Genomic DNA, 18,132 nt, shown 5'->3' on the forward strand with positions numbered 1-18,132 from the left:
TTTTTTGCAAAACATGAGGAGTTTACATTAAAAAAGTGCAGCAGCGATGAAAAAATCAATATTTTATTACAATTAACTATGCATCATTTTTCTGATAATTGAACAAAGAAATAAAAAAATGATTCATTTGTGATTATATTTAACACTACGTTTACTCTTTTTGTCTGTGAAACCTTTTCTTCTTCTCTTCGATGCGCCTCTGAACACACTTTTGCTTCATTTCACTTGATTCTTGCTCTTAGAAATATTAAATTAATGTGAGAAATCATTATTGGATATGTTTTTTTTTTGACTCAAGTATAAGATACCCGATTTCAGTTTAAAAAGGGAAATTGTATGCTTAATTAAACTAAAAATATGAGTTTTGCAAGAAAACCTGGAATTTTAAAAATATTTCCTGGTTTGAGTGAGTAAAAATCTGAAACAGTCAAAAAATCCTGTGCAGTTATTTTGTTGCAGACCTGTGTTATCGTTTCATTTAGTAACATAAAAAAACATCCATATGATCCCAACACTATATTGTAATCTACAAACTGGACTTTATCAGCATTGTTATGCATGAACTATAAAGCTGTTTTGTTTTGTTTTTTAATTTCAGGGATGAGAGGAACCAGTCGATTATTGTAAGCGGGGAGTCTGGTGCAGGAAAGACGGTGTCAGCCAAATACGCCATGAGATACTTTGCTACGGTCAGCGGCTCAGCCAGTGAGGCCAATGTGGAGGAGAAAGTCTTGGCTTCCAACCCGATCATGGAGGTGAGGACTCGATCCTGATCGTTCACCTGTTTTCTATTTAATTAAATTCACTTTTGTTTATATAGGCTTGGTTTACAACACCAGTCATTTGACAGCATTTTACCTTGTAAGGTGAGGACTTTGTAATAGTAAGAAAATAAACACCATGATCAGATGATCCTTTGGGAGCAAGCACTTGGAGATGATGGGGAAGAAGAACTACTTAGACTTTGTTAAATAACTTAAACGTGACCTTGTCTAACCTGTATACTTAAAATTACAGATCAAAACACACGTTGTGCTTCCGCACTACAGAGTCTTACAAAGTTTAAGTTTATCGTTGGAAGCTAGGTTCCTTGCCCATCATAACAAGAATTTTCCTGTTTAGATTATTCGAATCTTTGTCTTTCCAAAACTTTTTTTTTCAGGGATTAAAAAGTTTCCTTCAGATTGTTGTTGTCTGTCTGTGTTTCTACTGCAGTGAAGACCTGTGAAGCTTAGGCAAATTAGTCCTGACAGCTGTTTTTACGCACGTAACAGCCAGGTTGTATCTCGGCTGTCTGCATCTGTCTTTTCTTTTCAGTCTGCATCAGAGCTTCAGGGCAGTGCGATGGCCGATATAAGCACGCACTTACACACATCAAGCATTAACACCAGACTGGAAGAAGCCTTCTCTTCATTTAGAAAAAGCACCTTCCCTTGGGTATATGTGGAGATATGAATATGGTGTATTTATTAGTGATTTGTATCTATTTTATATCAATCACAAAAATAGTGTTTTATTTCTCCTATTTACAACTTCTTTTGTACTGTTCATTCACTTTCTTCCTCGGTCACCCACAGCCGTTTGTTGTCCCATTCTCTTTCACTCTCTTTGAACAGTAAGTTTAAAGCTGCCATCATTTTCCAATTTCAATTTTTACTTTTCATCTGTTTGTAATTTAAATAGTTGTCTTCAGCTTTAAGCCTCACCCAAACGTTTTTCTGGGCTACTTCCCAGAGTAGGTACGTCTTTCTCCCCTGAAAAAAGTCTTAGACAGAAGTGCTGTCAGGGAGGTTTTCACTGTGGTCACGCAAAAAAGAAAAATCCTCTTGTGGAAAAGGGCCTCTTCTCTTCCTTGCTTTCATTCTTACTCGTATTTACAGACTATTTTGTTCTGTTTCTTCACCAGACTGTGGCCTCAGGCTGCTCTGTGCTGTGATAACACAGGTTTTATCCTTAAGTGTGCTTGTTTGTGTATTTGTTCCCATGGACTCATAAGTCCAGGAAGGTTGCAGAGCTCTTTTCTGCCCGTATGCCACTCCTTTAACCCACCCCTTCCCCCACCTTATCCGTTCTTTCCTACCCGTCTGCTAACATCACTCTCCTCGACCACTGCTGCTCTCCCCTTCAGCCAATCAGGAACAGGCTGACAGAATGAATAGAGAGCTTTCTTCTTTTGCTGCGGTGATGTCACTTCAGCCTGGATGCAGAGTAGACTGTTGCATCGATTTCACAGAACCTGTGTGTGTTTGTTTGTGTTCGTGACAGAGGGAGAGTGTTTGAACGAGGTGTTTGTACGTGTTGGCTGATGCAGGCAGAGATTGGAATACCTGCTCTGATAAAAGTCCCTCTGTCTGCAGTGAAAGACTGTGTTTGACCTTAATTCAACAAGAACCCACAATTTAACTACATTTAACTGACCTGGTTCTTAACTTTGTGTTGTCTCTGGGCAGCTTCAATGGTCTATTTACATCAATATGGCTGATTGAGAGCTCGATGTACTGTTTTGGTTTTAGAGTAAGATGAACATAATACAGAAACTTTGGTACAACTCATTGTGGCGTTATGGGGTAAAAATGAAAAGCAATATCAGTCAAAAGAAAAGAGTTTAGATGCAAGAGCCTCTAAAAGCCGCCTCTGTGAAAACCTAGAAAATATGTGTGCTAAATCCCGCTAAATCCTACGCTGAGCCTCCTCCAAAACATGGTTTCCTGGCAGAAACCTCTCAAAGTCACTTCTGTTCATCACAAAAAAGCTACATGTCCACAACACAACCAATCAGAAGACGCAAATCAGATCATCAACTCTGTAACATTCAGACGGATCAGTTCCAATTTAACAGTTCGCTGACACTGTCACAGTAATGTTGTTTTCCAGCTTCAGACATTGCTTTGTACCTTAACTTACTTGACATGACAGCAGTTGCTTTTTTTGGAGTTATATGTGCACAACTGTAGAAAAGTGTCATTTAGCCTTTTAAGCCTAACACTATTTTTTTTAATGTACATATTTTCACCAGAATGTCATCTAAATGGAGTCTTCTGCAGAACTGTGAGGCCAAAATGAAAATCTGAAGAGACACATAGGAGATGATGATGATGATGATAATAATAATAATAATACATCAGTTGTCAGCTTTTTGTGGAAATTGCTAGATAGTACCTCCTTTCCGATGATCACAAATATGTTGCAATACATAATTAATCAGGGATCAACATTCAGCCCTTACTGTACTTACTGGCCTCTTTAGTAATGATGCTGCGCTTAGGAACCATCAAAAGTGGTGGAGATTGCAGTTTTATAACAGGTATACTTTGCATCTGGTACTGGGTTCTCCAGGTTGTAAGATAAATGTGTTTTTTCTGTTTTAACCACAGTAAAAATGACCGTTCACTCTGCTGTATATTTTCTTTTCTTGTGTTTTCTTGCTGCTCTAATATCTACCCAGTCAAAATCTGAGCACTCTTAACATGATCGGGGTTCTTCCACTATCCAAATGCACAGACTCTTTGCATTTACAGTGCGCGGACCAGTTGTGGTTATCTGCATAGCCTCCCCTAAACACGCACTTTGAGATGATTGTTGGTTGTGTCTGTCTTCTCTTACCCAGGCCATCGGAAATGCAAAGACCACCAGAAATGACAACAGCAGTCGCTTTGGGAAATACATCGAAATCGGCTTTGACAACCGTTACCGTATCATCGGTGCCAACATGAGAACATATCTGCTGGAGAAATCGCGAGTGGTATTTCAGGTGAGTGCACAAAGTAAGCCTATGCTGTGTTTGTTGTTCTGTGTACTGATTCGTCCCCTCATTACGTTTTTTTCAGCAGTCACCGATTAATGCTCAAAAGTTAACCTTTAGACATTTTCAGTTTCTACTCTGAATTTCCTGAATGTTTTTGAGCATCACTTTTGCTTTGTTCTGGGTGAGCATCTTGTCGTTAGCTTGCTTCCTTAATATTAGGGGTGCTTTGGGGAAAAGCTTGTTGTCGGCCTTTACAGCATTATAATGAAAGCTGTTGCCCTGCTAGAGTTACAGCAACATTCTTCAGGTCATTCATAAGAAAACTGCACTGGCAGTAAAAAAGTCAGACCCTTCAAAAACACTCACTGGAAGGTGTTTAATAATATCATCACTTGAGTAGTAAAGTCTCAATCATTGATCCTACAGCTTATGTAACATTAACCCTGCTGTAGTGATACAGTGGGTAGACTGTGAAATGCTGTTACACAGGAGGATGGTACTCTTTGTAATGCAGTCACTCCTCAGCAGCATGTGCTACATAACATCATTAGTGGTGATCATGAAAAACTTGCCCTGTAAGTACAGAATAGGTATGCAACAATCATTTCCTCCTTCACAAAGACAAAGGAAACCAAGTAAACCCGTCCTTTTACTGCTCATCTGTCACACTAGGTGACAGCACGGCCCTCCTTTCCTATTCCTTCCATTTCTTTGTCTGGGCTGGCTGACCACTGGGTTTGGAAACTGTGGAGTCCGATCAGATGAGCAGTGACCCTGCGCACAAAAGTCAAATCAGTTTTGTGTGAAGTTGACTTTTGTTGTGTATATAAGCTTTGTAAGTTTGATGTTCATGGCAAAATCACAGTGCACACAGTGTAAGAGGTCTGAATTAAACTTCCAGGACTAATTTCAAAATAGCAGCCATACTGGAACCTGTCTCAACATACCCGAGCAGATGATCCTGGACTAGAGATTGGCCAGCTCATTTCAAATAAGGATTTCTTTTTATGGGCACATTCCGGGAAATACTTCATAATACCTCATAAAAGTTTACTGAATACTGTCTTTAAATATTCTATAAATAGAGTTTTTCTCTTATATAAGCTGTTATCTTTCTTTCTTATATATTTAGTGGGTGTGTTTTCTTACTGGAGAAGCCTGTAGGGTGGCATCTAGATGATAAAAGAACAAGGACATTTAATGCCTGGAAAAAGAAACATTTTCTCTCTCTCTCACTCACTCACTTTCCCTCCCTCTCACATGCACACACACACACACAGTTATTATAGACAATGCTACTGAGGAATGAGGATGTTGGCAGAGAAACTTGATTACTTTCCTCCTCACATTTTTCACATGCTCGATTCCAGTAACCCAGTTGTAGTAAGTGTGTGTGTGTGTGTGTGTGTGTGTGTGTGTGTGTGTGTGTGTGTGTGTGTGTGTGTGTGTGTGTGTGTGTGTGTGGTCCCGCTGATGTGGAGCACAGGTAACAGACTGCAGATCTTGATGGGTTTTTTTTTCCTAGATTAAAAGCACCTTTTAAATCAATTTTTTTTCACTACATATTCATCTGTAGCTTGAGTTATTGTATTTCTCACAATGTCACATATAGTCAGTTGTCCAGTAAAGGGTTAAACACAGGTAGGTAACACAACTCCATGTTAACTGGGAAGAATTTCCAGGGCATATCAGGACAATTTCCAGGACATATAAGGAATTCTTTCCTTATATGTCTCAAGATGTGAGAGTGGATAGTGGAATTGTAAAGCACTTTGAGGGTCTCGAAAAGCGCTATATAAATGCAATCCATTATTGTTATTATTATTATTATTATTATTATTATTATTATTATTCACACCTGACTCCCTGACATCTGCTATTGTCCCCTTGAGCAAGGCACCGAGTTTCCAGCTGCCGGCCTGTGGAGCTTCCAAATGTTAGGCTGTCAAACTGTATAATTGTAAAGCAGAATGCAGTATGTAAAGAAACAAGCAGCTGATTTTTCTTGTCCCATGAATGTTAGCTGTAAAAAAGTAAAAAAAACATATCTGAATGATGATTAACTAATTTAGTGAACATTAATATTAAACCATTTTATTCATTATTAATTAAGAAATATAATATCTTATTGATTAATCACATATGATCTTTCTGCTTTCTTCCAGGCGGACGAGGAGAGAAATTATCATATCTTCTATCAGCTTTGTGCATCTGCCCATCTGCCTGAGTTCAAGGCTCTGAAGCTAAGTAAGTCGGTCAGATACACGTTTCTCTCACACACACACACACACACACACACACACACACACACACACACACACACACACACATATATGTATGTACTTATATGTATACTGACAATGGAATTAAATACAAAAGCTCTAGCTGTAGAAGTGCTAAATTCATTTGCAGCACCTGAACACACATGGCTATTAATGAAATGCTTTAGAGGTTCAGACTTTATAAAAGTTGCCATCATGGTCTCACTCATTTTGAGAGCGCCAAACCAATGACTTGTATAAAAGATGGATGTATACAGGCCAAGAAGTATAGAAAGCTATTGGTTTGAACTATACATTTTGGAGCCTCAACATCAGCATTTAACAATGTCAGTGTTTTTAAAGCCAGAAGGTTCCTAATTTAGACAAGAGGTTAGAGTGCTAATTTGCGAGCTAATGCTAGCTAGCTTGATTAGCAAGCTCATGAGCTGCATGAACTGCATGCAGTCACATAAATATATGCAAAGTAGTGCCAAGCAATAGAGTATTAAAAAAACAAGAATTTCACCAAAATGGAAACACAAACTTCTTGGATGGTCTGTATCACAAATCAAACCGTATTATTAGACAGACTGTGCCATTAAAAGCCCCAAAAGGCACCAATAGCACAAACAGAGAAGAGAAATGCAGTCCACTGTTCAGCCAGCACAGCTGAGGCCTAGAAGACAGCCAGGGGATACAGGAGTCTTGTGTTGTACATTTGCCAATCAAAGTGGCCACACCTCTTAATTAAATCTAAATAAATAAATAAATCGCTCGCTGAAGGGGGAGACTATCCATAGAGACCGCAACTGTTTTCGTACCAGGGTGTAAGCATGTTTTTAAATGCTTTAATGTGGGGCAATTTAATATGGACGTCTGTGGGGATAAACTCACTTTTTAAAGCAGCCTTGAAGTGGAGGAAGCAGAGGAAATGCAGTTTATGGAACTTCAACGCTTCAGTGCTATTTTTTTTGGTTGCTACTTGTTTAGACCTCATGAAAAAACCATTAAGTGCCACATAAGAGTGATCTTTTTCTTTTTCACTTCAATTTTAGGTGCAAATAGATTTCACAAGCAGTCCAGACCTCTAATATGAGTCATGCTGGTGGTGGCATCGGACTCCTGTAAATATGTTACAGAACAGAAAACTAGGAGAGGCCAAAAAAACCCTCCCTGTTCTAAGCACCGATCACCAGATGAGCACGTGCGTACACAGCTGGGATTCAACCCCAGACTACTCACTTCCTCCTCTGACCCTTTCAGCACATATACTACATTCTACTCCGAATCTGATGATGCCTAAAAAAGATCTTATGTTAGACAAAGTCATCATTTAAAAACGAGGCAAGAGGAGGCAAGTACTTAATTTACAATATGCTGAAAGGTTATGTTTTTTTTTTTTTTTGTTTAAGGCTACGAAAGACCAGCTGTAACTAGAACTAACTTCCTTCCTCATTCGTCTGTTATATTTTTGTGAATGAAACTTACCCACAAATAGAACATAATGGTTAGACTTTCACTTTATGCTGTAAAGTGAAAGCATTTCATTAAAATGACTTAACAGACTGGGGGAATTTCTTTTCCCAAGTGTATTTATTTTTTTGGCTTGTGAGTCACTCTCACTGTAGACAGTATGCCAGAACGGTGAAATCCATTGGCTCAAGAAGTCACTGACTTTGTAATGAGCAATAAAAATTAGGCTTAGATTGAAATTGCTTCCTGATTTTTATGTGTTTTAGAGCATTAAAAAAAAAAATGAAACGACAAATGCAAAGCATCCTGCCCAAAGATCTAGATCTCGTTTAGATATATATAGGTTCAGGTTAGTGTAATGGTCTGGCACTAGTACGATTGGACAAGCAGTTGATGAGATGAGTGAAACACACATAGATGGACAGTCAGAGATTTCTCTAAATTATTAGTAAGATATCGGCTTAGATGCATCAGGCAAAGTTCCTGCTGTAGGAACTGAGCTGTGACTCATTGATTCTCTGGTTCATCAGGCTCCCTTATAGAGCGCTCCCACTGTGGACCTGCACCTGCTCATCCTAGTCATGGACACACACTCTCTGCTGGCACCGCCATTTACTGCCACTCACTTGGCACTCTTTCTATCTCCTACACACACACACACACACACACACACACACACACACACACACACACACACACACACACACACACACACACACACACACACACAGCTGCTGTCTTTTCCTCTCCTGCTAACTTCCTGGCTCAGTTAATGGAGTGGTTGTCACAGTCATGTCACTGACTCTTGTTGCCAGGCAACAGACCGTGCCCTAATTCGGTGTTAAGTGTGTATAAAGAAACCGATTGTAAGAAAGTTGGGCTCATACGCAGAAGAAGCGTTCTTGTTATCAGTCTCCTGATCTGACAGTGAACAAACACCCAGCATCACTCTGAGTGAGTCAGTGTCACAGAATAAAAACAGATTATGATCATTTCTACCTAAACTCAGGAAGATACAGTGAATAAGTTGTTAATAACAATGAAACAAAAACAAAAAACTTCAGCTCAGCAGAATATGACGTATTACCTTAAATAGAGACCAGGGCCTTTAGAAAGTAGAAGTAGTAGGGCCTGTAGAAAATCTTCTGAAATCTGACCGTGAGATTCGTTTGATGACCACAATTTTGTGTCCTTGTTTTATTTGACCCTTCAGTTCAGCAAATCAGGATTGCAGCTCTGGTTAGTTGCAAGGTTGCACGTTGAGTTCATTCTGGACACAATGTCACAGCATATGATTGTAATACACACCTTCCTAGTTAGTGGCTGAGGTTTTAGTAGCACACGTGTCCAAGTAGCACAATGTAAGACTCACTGTTCCATGTTTGCCCCCTCTGTGTCTCTATTCAGGCAGTGCAAATGACTTCCTGTACACGAGGCAGGGCCGCAGCCCCGTTATCGACGGAGTGGATGACACCAAGGAGCTTTGCACCACACGCAATGCTTTTTCCTTGCTGGGTAACTCACACACCTAAAAATACACGCAGGTTGAAATCTGTATGGAAAAAATGGAAGTAAAAACCTAAGGATGTGTTTGTGTGTCCTCTGCAGGTATTAATGAGTCCTATCAGATGGGTTTGTTCCAGGTTTTGGCTGCCATTCTTCATCTGGGAAATGTGGAGATTAAGGACAGAGATGCAGACAGCAGCGTTATTCCTGTGAGGATACTCTTCATACTGCATAAAGAAAAGGGGGAGCATATCACTGGGCTGTTGCATAAATAAGTGTCGTAATTAGGAGGGACTTTCTCAGTTCAGCTGCTCAGAATGTGATTGCATGTGATTATTAATCATATTTTAGTTGTTTCGTGTGGTCTCATAGAATTGGGTGTTGGTCAGTGGGTTTATTCTGCATTTCCTGGGAACTGGCTGCTGATCAGTAAATAGGTAGAGGCAGAAATGAGGCTGCAGCTTTAGTTGTTTGGATTAATTCCACTGGGATCTATTTTTTCTTTTGTTTTATTGAGAATTTTTTAATAAAAGCCACTTTTTTTCCTCACTTATTCCTCCCTAAAGATGCATTTAGTGGCCCCACATCATATCCATCTGTGATGTGGAGCCACATCATAGTTTTGTGTTGGATAGTGGAGATAAAAACTTCTTCTTTCTGATGTAGTCCAACAATCGTCACCTGATGGCGTTTTGCGAGCTGGTGGGCGTGACCTACCAGGATATGTCCCAGTGGCTGTGCCACAGGAAGCTGAAGACGGCCACAGAGACGTATATCAAGCCCCTCCCTCGTCTGCAGGCCACGAATGCCCGTGATGCCCTGTCCAAACATATCTACGCCAAGCTCTTCAACTGGATTGTGGAGCACGTCAACAAGGCCCTGGTGACAAATGTTAAACAGCACTCCTTCATCGGAGTCCTCGACATCTACGGGTATGTCTGTGTAGTACTTTCAAAGTATGTAGTAGTTACAAAGGGGTAGCTAATCAGCCTGAGCTTTTTAGCATCATTCTTTCGCTGGATTTGTCTGAATTTGCTCATCAAATTAAAACACAGCAGTGAAAAAGTGTGTTTCAGGTCATTAACATCACTCTTGTTCTTCACAAGGTTTGAGACATTTGAAATCAACAGCTTTGAGCAGTTCTGTATCAACTACGCTAATGAGAAGCTGCAGCAACAGTTCAACATGGTAAGCAGCAGCAAAAAGCAAACAATCAATAACTGCTCTCAATCAAAACGTGGCAGTTCACAAACTTCAAAAGCATGTCAGTGGTGGTTCTGAACAAAATATGCAAATTCCATGAAAAACCTCAGAGTTTAAAAATAGAACTAAATAATGGACAATTTACATGAAAAAATCTATTCTGATTTACTTTCTGCAAAATGTAAATAATGTATAAAGAGCTGCATAACTCTTGTTAGGCCACTCCTTTAAAGGTAGTAAAAACTATTAAAGTTAAATACCTAACTGTGTGTTTCTATCTGCACAGCATGTGTTCAAACTGGAGCAGGAGGAGTACATGAAGGAGCAGATCCCCTGGACTCTGATCGACTTCTATGACAATCAGCCGTGCATCAACCTCATAGAAGCTAAGATGGGCATCCTGGACCTGTTGGACGAGGAGTGCAGGGTACGTCTTACTTTACCCGACAAATAGTGTATGCAGAATGGGCACAACATTGAAATACTTGGTTCCAGTTTCTTAGGTTCGAGCTAATTCGATTTGTAGAGTTCCTGCTAGTTCTGTGAGAAGTAAATCATGGGAGTTGAATCTGTGGGCTAGGTCTGATGATAATCCATCCCTTAGCCACTGAACTCTGAACCTAGCAATTCTGTGGTCCCATGCTGGTGCTAGTTTGTACAGGTGTCAGTGTTTTATTTGTAGAAATGCATGGCACTGGTTCTAGGTTAGCACTGCGTGGGTGAATACAGGGTAATTGTTGTGTTCCCGAGCAGTTTCTGTGGACTGGCTTGTGCATCATCCTAATACAGCAATGCTGTGGTTGGTGCTACATGTTACTTTAACAGCAGTTTTCCCAGCAGAGCGTTTCATTTTTACAAGGCGATCAATCTTGTTTACTACACCGATTGATTACTTCACCGGTGTATTTCAGATCAGTTGTATCACGGTCAGCGGTTCTGTTGCTTAGGTTGCATCATTCTTCACGTTTGTCTTCTATTTGAGCAGTTTGCTCTTCATGCAAAAGTTTTTAAGAACCGACTTTCTCCAACTACATATCTTTAAAGAAAAAGAAAGGAATTACCATTACATAAGTTACTTACATAAACTTTCTCATGAATATAAACAAGCAAAATAAAGTAAACTGAGCCTGTGCTGCATGTTAAGCAGAGGCCTGTGGGTTTCTTCATTCACACCCACATTCTGCTTTCCATTTTTTGACGTCAGCCTGCAGCTTGTCATTGCCTCCCACCACACACAAGGCTAAAGTCACCAATACCTAAAACTGAGAAACCCAAAGCTAAATATTAACCACAGCTCTCTTTTTCTTCTTTCTCACTGCGAAACTAAACAAGAGGCAGACATGAGGTTGTTTTTAGTTTATGTTCATTCATGTTAGTAAGACTGGAATGAAATATTGAGCATGTATGAAATAAACAGAATTGAGCTTTGTTTTAGTTAATACTGTGGCAGCTGTGATATTAAAGGCTCCAGTTTTTTGTGTTGAGGTCCTGTGTCTGTTGAGCTTATCTCTCTGTCGCTCTCAAACTCTGCAAGGTCATTTTACAGGCTGTTGACATTTGAGGTGGGAACGCATTTCTCACATTATGGCAAGGACGTATGTTTGTCAGTATGCAATGAATGACAAGAAAAAGTTCAATCAAACAACTGCAATAAACATTGTAATTTCTGAAAAGATGAAAATGCATTATTCATGGTTTCTTTCTTTCTGTAACAGATGCCTAAAGGTTCGGATGACTCATGGGCTCAAAAGCTGTACAACACCCACCTAAAGACTTGTTCCCTGTTTGAGAAGCCTCGCATGTCCAACCGCGCCTTCATCATCCAGCATTTTGCAGACAAGGTGGGTCTGTCAGACTGTATGCTTTGTGTTTCCACACTGTTACATATTAGGTTGTTACATTTCTTTTTTTTTTTTTTTTTGGTGTATCATAAGTGTTTGTGTACATTTAAAAAAGGTTGATTTAAAAGATTTAACAGCATGAGGGAACAGATTAACTGCATGTGTGAGGTATTTTTAGGGTAGGAAGATGGACTTTAAAAAATAAATAAATAAAAATTATCGGTGCTCTAACGTAAATGAGCATTTTAGCAATGACATGTTCGTGTAGTGGTGTAATAATAAGTTTTGTGTCCTCTAATGAGATGCTGTGTGACAAAGCATTAATTTTCATGTCTGTTTTTACAGCTTCACTATAAGGTTACTGAGAAAGCGGATTAAAAGACCAACTGATGTTATATTAGGATACCTAGAGCCATATAAGTCTAAGGATTTCCAATATTTATAGTTTTTGTATTAGATGAAATTTGCTTTCACTGTAGTTCAGTTTGACTCATTACCAAGAGGAAAAATACATCCTGTAGCTTAAGTTCTTACAGGAGTAACTCGGGCTGAACAGATCCAACAAATAAAATAATTTTATAATAATTATTAGATATTATAAAATCTCTTACCATAATTATGACACACAACTCTACATTTCAGTGTCACCACATGATCATAGAGCTTGAATAAGTCTGTATAGCTGGAGTTTCTAAAAGAGGTTCTAAAAAACGGTTACATTTTTAAATCAGGCCAGAATAATTGTGGAACAACAGACAAGACAAAGTCTATTACCATTTAAAAAAACAAAAACGAAAAACATCAAAAATTAAGATATTCCTCTCTAAAGCATATACAGAAAAAACTTTATGCGTCTCCTAAGACAGATTTAAAAAATTTTCACTAAGCACTAAATGATCTCCGACAACATTACACTTCAAACATACTTTACAAAACATGTGGAACTCTCAGGTCATCAGGAAGAGGTCACCTATGTCGCTCCCAGAATCATAGCAAACCAAAATAAAACTGAATAAATTTGGAGTGCTTCTTCAGTACATTTATGTCTTGCATGATTTTTTTCCTTCTCTCTCCTTATCTTTTCTTCCCTCTGTAAAGCATTGCCTTGTGTTTGAACAGTGCTATACAAATACATTTGATTTGATAAACTTTGATAAGCATTGTGTAGGTCAACGAGGAACACAACACTAATGCTGACAAGTGATTTGAAATGTTGACACGAGAGATTAAACAGTAGACAAAATTACAAACTGTGCAAACTATAGGTTTGATTTCTGGCATGTAAAGGACAAATGCACATCATTGTATCCAGATACTCCTCGCTCTCTGTATTATAAAACTCTCAGCTTATGGTAATCATCTGTCTTTTAATATCTTTTTTTGAGCTACCCGTTTCTTGTCAGACACACATGTACACTGTTACTCCATGTCATTATTCTCACCTCATTCAAAAACAATAATAAATGGAAAAACTCTATTAAAGCAAAAATAATTAAAGGCTGAAAATTTTGAGAATGTCTTTCCATCAGCTTCACCCACTCAAATGTACATTTTAATAGCTTTTTTGTTCTATTTCTATTTATTGATGCTAGTGTCATTCATGATGATTCACTGAATAGCTCAGTTTCCCTGTTGAGCGCCACTTAAGCAGTAAAAGACTGTGACTTGTTGACCTGCACTTGACCCATGATGGAGCCTTCCCTGCTTCCCTTACAACCGTTCATTAAAGGTGTCCTCCATGTGTGCTGAGTTTTCTAAACTGGACCATTTTCTCAGTATGTGGGTTGGAAATGCTGTGCAGTGCCACATAAAGTGGGGCACCCGCTCGTCCTAAGTGTAACACAAGCTTTGCTGTGTCGTTGGGCAGGTGGAGTACCAGTGTGAGGGTTTCCTGGAAAAGAACAAGGACACGGTGAATGAAGAGCAAATCAATGTGATGAAAGCCAGCAAGGTGAGACGCACAAACACCAACAATGAAAATATGTTTTGTTGTATGTAATCAGCCAAATGTAAGCCTTTAAAACACATTGGACTTCAAGAACTGTGAAGCATCCACTGACATATACGTCTGCTGCTCCTGCAGAGATGTGCCACCTGGTCTCTGTGTGGAAAAAATAGAAAGTTGTTTATTGGCCAAACATGCTGTTCAACTTAAAGTATACGGGGGACAGCGCCCTCTACTGGTGAAGAGGATAGTGACACTAGCAGAGATAAATTCTCAGTTGTGTAGGTTTTTACTTGCATGTGGCACAAAAAGCTAAATGTGTGCTACACATTTATCCTGAATGCAGGATAGATTCAAGTTTGACACACGAAAGACCTTTCTGCAACTTTATACCTGAGTTAAGGACTTCAGTTAAATGTAAGTATATGTTATAGTAGATCACAAAACCTTATATATGCAGCAGTACTCAGAGACCCAGTTTTTCTACACACATAGCTGCAAGTCCAAGTTAGTTAGATCGCAGCTGAATTAACGTCACGTGTGTGTTTGTGTGTGTGTGTGTGTGCGTGTTTTGGTCTTGGCTGGAGATCACTGTGTAAAACCCTGTTGGGTTAAAACGGGCCTAAGCCTTTAAATCCTCTTCGCTGTTTTGGCTACACACACACACACACACACACACACACACACACACGTACGCACACACACACGTACGCACAGAAACACACACGCAGACTTTATTGAAGTGTGTTTGTTTAAAATTCTCACAGTGACCTTCGGCTGTTCCTTTATAGACCTTTTCAGCAAAGCCAGAAGTGGGTAAGGGTTGAAATATAGATATAGTCCGCTCTAACATCTAACAAGACCTTTTCACTCTCACACACAGATTTGTACTCTTATAGTTACCATGGAAATCAGGGGCATTAAAGCAATTGGGGTTGACCTCTTAATGAGATTTAGTCAAATTAAGGTTCTCTGCCAAGCTTATCCCATCATTCTTAATGTTTCTGTGTGTGCGTGTTTGTTTTTACTGAGCTAATACTTAATATGAATATGAATACATATTCATAATATTGCAATTAACTAAGGATCGTGCTGTCTAAAAAACAGCCTTCTATTCATCTGTAATATTGTCTGCATCTGCGTCTAAAACCAGCTCTTAAACCAGCCCTCAACAGCCAGTAAAACTGAAATCATAAACATTTAGCTGCTAGCTGTTTGTGTAGTTTAACACATTAACAGATAAAGTATCATAAAGACTCTGAAGAATCTGCATTTCTGCTTTAGGTCTCTCATCCAGAAATGCACTCCGGCACACTGAATACCATCTCCTCTCCAATCTTTCAGAAGATTTCAGGCTCTTCAACTCTTAAGCATAAATTCCTAAATTATTATGGCCTGTGTCTTACTCTCTAGTTTTATTGTTTTGTCGGTATTGACAAAGTTTTGATTAAAAAAAATTAATGAATTCAAAAATTGGATGTTGTTCTACAACAAAACAGTTGAGAACCGTGTGCGCACAGCATCAGATAAGCAGCGTTTGGGAAAACTTCACTTTTTCTTCTTTCTCACTGTGATGGGGAAGCCAGTTTCACGTTACATTTGTTTGCAATTTTTTTTAAAAGGTGTCATCTCTTAAACTTTCATTTTCCAAGCAACCCAAATGAGATGTCTTTGCAGGAATTGGGTCTGAATGCAGCCACCTTTCAACCACAGATGTGTTTTATACTGCATGTCTGCTGGATGTCAATGAAAATGTTTTCGTTTTGTTTGTTTTTTAAATCATGGTTCCTTCCATCCATTTCAGCTTCATTTGTCTCCCTGGTTTTCTTTTCCTTTTCATTTGAATCATAATTGTGTGTGATTGCTTTGGATGGGGGGAAGGTCGTGATTTAGAAACTGACCTTTAGGATTTTTTGACATTTGGCTTTCCTTTTTAACCTTTCATTGTGGGGTTTTTTTGGTTTTTTTTGTAATTGTGTCTCCATATGTTGTCCATGTATGTTTGGTTCTGTCCTCATCATGACAACCTTCACTGCCAGCAGAAGGTAAACACAAGCGTTCTTACAACGCTAGTCTGCCTGTAGCTCTTCATTTAGCTCCTTTTTCCTTTGACTTTCCTCCTTTGTCTCTCTCTGTGAGTTAATACACTCTAACAGCACTGAGGAGATTTGAGTTTTGTGTATGCCTTTGTTTGCTGCATGGAAAGCACTAAAGGGGGGATTCAACATTGAAAATAAAGGGATGAAGGAAGGAAAGTATTTTTATCTGAGAGTAAGCAGCACGTAAAGCCTTTGTGGATGTGGCTGTCCTGCTTAATGATGCTGGTTAAAAGCAGCATGGCACTGCAGCGACACATAACACAGCATCCTCCTCATATAACCTTCATGTCATATGGAACATGACATGTTTGTGATATTATTTCATGGCATAATGATGCCGTACACTCATATATGGCCACTGCATACTGTCATATATGACAAAACTTAACCTTTTAATTACATTTGTTTGTAAAGCATTGTAACAACTCTGACTGTGACTGAATTTAACAAAACTTTTTAACAAATCAACCAATCTTTTCGCTCTTCTACTTAAACTCTCAAACTGCGTTCGAGCTGTTTTGTTTTGGTTGTTTTGTCCGTAGAAGTTTTAATTAATTAACTCACTCTGATGTCTCCACACTGCATTTGTAAATTGAAAACATACAAGTCCAATTCCAAAAAAAGTCGTAAATAAAAAGAGAATGTAATCATTTGCAAATCTCATAAACCCATTTTTTAATCAGCCAAAACATATCAAATGTGCCAATATAAGAAAAAAACAAAGTTTACCACAACGGTCTGTAAGCGTCTGCGAGTCCAGGGTCTTCTTTGGTGTATTTTACACTTAATAATGCTCAAAGTGTTTTCAGTTGGTGAAAGCTCTGGACTGCAGCCAGGCCAGTTCAGCACCAGGACTCTTCTACTACGAAGCCATGCTGTTGTAATAACTGTAATATGTGGTTTAGCATCAGCTTGCAAAAATATGCAAGGCCTTCCCTGAAAAAGATATCATCTGCATGGGAGCATATGTTGCTCTAAAATGTGTATAAACCTTTCAGCACTGATGGTGCCTTTCCACATGTGCAAGCTGCTAATTTCACTGGCTGTACCGCACCTTCATATTATCAGGGGGTGCTGAATAAGTCAGATGGCACGTCTCCTTTTTAGTTCGGACCGCAGACCAGTTTTCCACTTTGCCTCAGCCCATTTCAAATTAGCTTTGGCCCAAAGAAGACAGTGGACTTTATGGATCGTGTTCACATACAGCTTCTTCTTTGCATTATGGAGCTTTATGGATATCGCAGACAGATTTCTGGATGTGTTCCCGAGCCCATGCATTGATTTCATGAGAGAATCATGCATGATTTTAATGCAGTGCCGCCATAAGCATCCAGTATTGATATTTCTGGCTTTGTGATTTCTTCAGATTCTCTGAATTACTTGATATTATGTACTGTAGATGATGAGATATTCAGTATCTTATGTTGGGGACCATTATTCTGAAATTCTTCCAGAATTTGTAGAAGCAGTTTTTTGTAGAGTGGTGAGCCTTTGGCCGCTTTTACTTCTGAGAAACACTGCCTCTCTAAGATGCTCATTTTGTTAAATACCTAACCGCGTTGCTGATCTGATGCCAGTTAACCTGATTGTTATTATCCTCCAGCTGTTTCTTTTTAGTACCACTTTACTTAACAGCCTTTTGCTGCACCGCTTCCAACCTTTTATAGACGTGTTGCTGCCATCAAATTCAAAATGAGCCAATGTTTTTTCACGATATAGTAAAATCTCTCAAATATCTAAACACTTCATACGTTTTATATGTTCTGTTGTTAGTAAAATATGGGTTTATGAGATTTGCAAACACAGTGTCCAAACATTTTTCGGAAATGGGGTTTTACAGTAAGTCCTCATAGTGATGGTTTTCAGTGTCGCAAAAATATAGCTGCTGTCCTGCTTTGTAAGCCAGTATGTACTGCACGGTAAGTTAGAAAAATCAGAACGCATGGCAGCATAAAAAAATCATTTGTGATTTGTAGGAGTTGAACTAAAGCCTAAATACTGAAACAAAATGAAATATTAGTAAGTCAGAATTATCTGCAGTGTGTGATGCCATGCACAA

General features: G+C 39.0%; 1 protein-coding gene across 3 annotated transcripts in view; it reads left to right on the plus strand.

The window, feature by feature from the left end:
- myo5aa (myosin VAa) overlaps positions 1 to 18,132 on the plus strand; it is a 62,066-nt gene that overhangs the window by 21,562 nt on the left and 22,372 nt on the right. For all 3 annotated transcript variants that reach the window (XM_084929986.1, XM_084929992.1, XM_084929981.1), the window contains exons 5-14: positions 599 to 755; positions 3,608 to 3,751; positions 5,911 to 5,992; positions 8,887 to 8,994; positions 9,088 to 9,194; positions 9,652 to 9,917; positions 10,092 to 10,173; positions 10,475 to 10,615; positions 11,904 to 12,029; positions 13,897 to 13,980. In XM_084929986.1, the coding sequence (XP_084786112.1) occupies positions 599 to 755; positions 3,608 to 3,751; positions 5,911 to 5,992; positions 8,887 to 8,994; positions 9,088 to 9,194; positions 9,652 to 9,917; positions 10,092 to 10,173; positions 10,475 to 10,615; positions 11,904 to 12,029; positions 13,897 to 13,980 (1,297 nt within the window). The remainder of the gene's footprint in view (positions 1 to 598; positions 756 to 3,607; positions 3,752 to 5,910; positions 5,993 to 8,886; positions 8,995 to 9,087; positions 9,195 to 9,651; positions 9,918 to 10,091; positions 10,174 to 10,474; positions 10,616 to 11,903; positions 12,030 to 13,896; positions 13,981 to 18,132) is intronic.

Source organism: Perissodus microlepis, chromosome 1, assembly GCF_051167445.1.
Source record: "Perissodus microlepis isolate ML-2025 ecotype Zambia chromosome 1, ASM5116744v1, whole genome shotgun sequence".
NCBI classification, from domain to species: Eukaryota; Metazoa; Chordata; class Actinopteri; order Cichliformes; family Cichlidae; genus Perissodus; species Perissodus microlepis.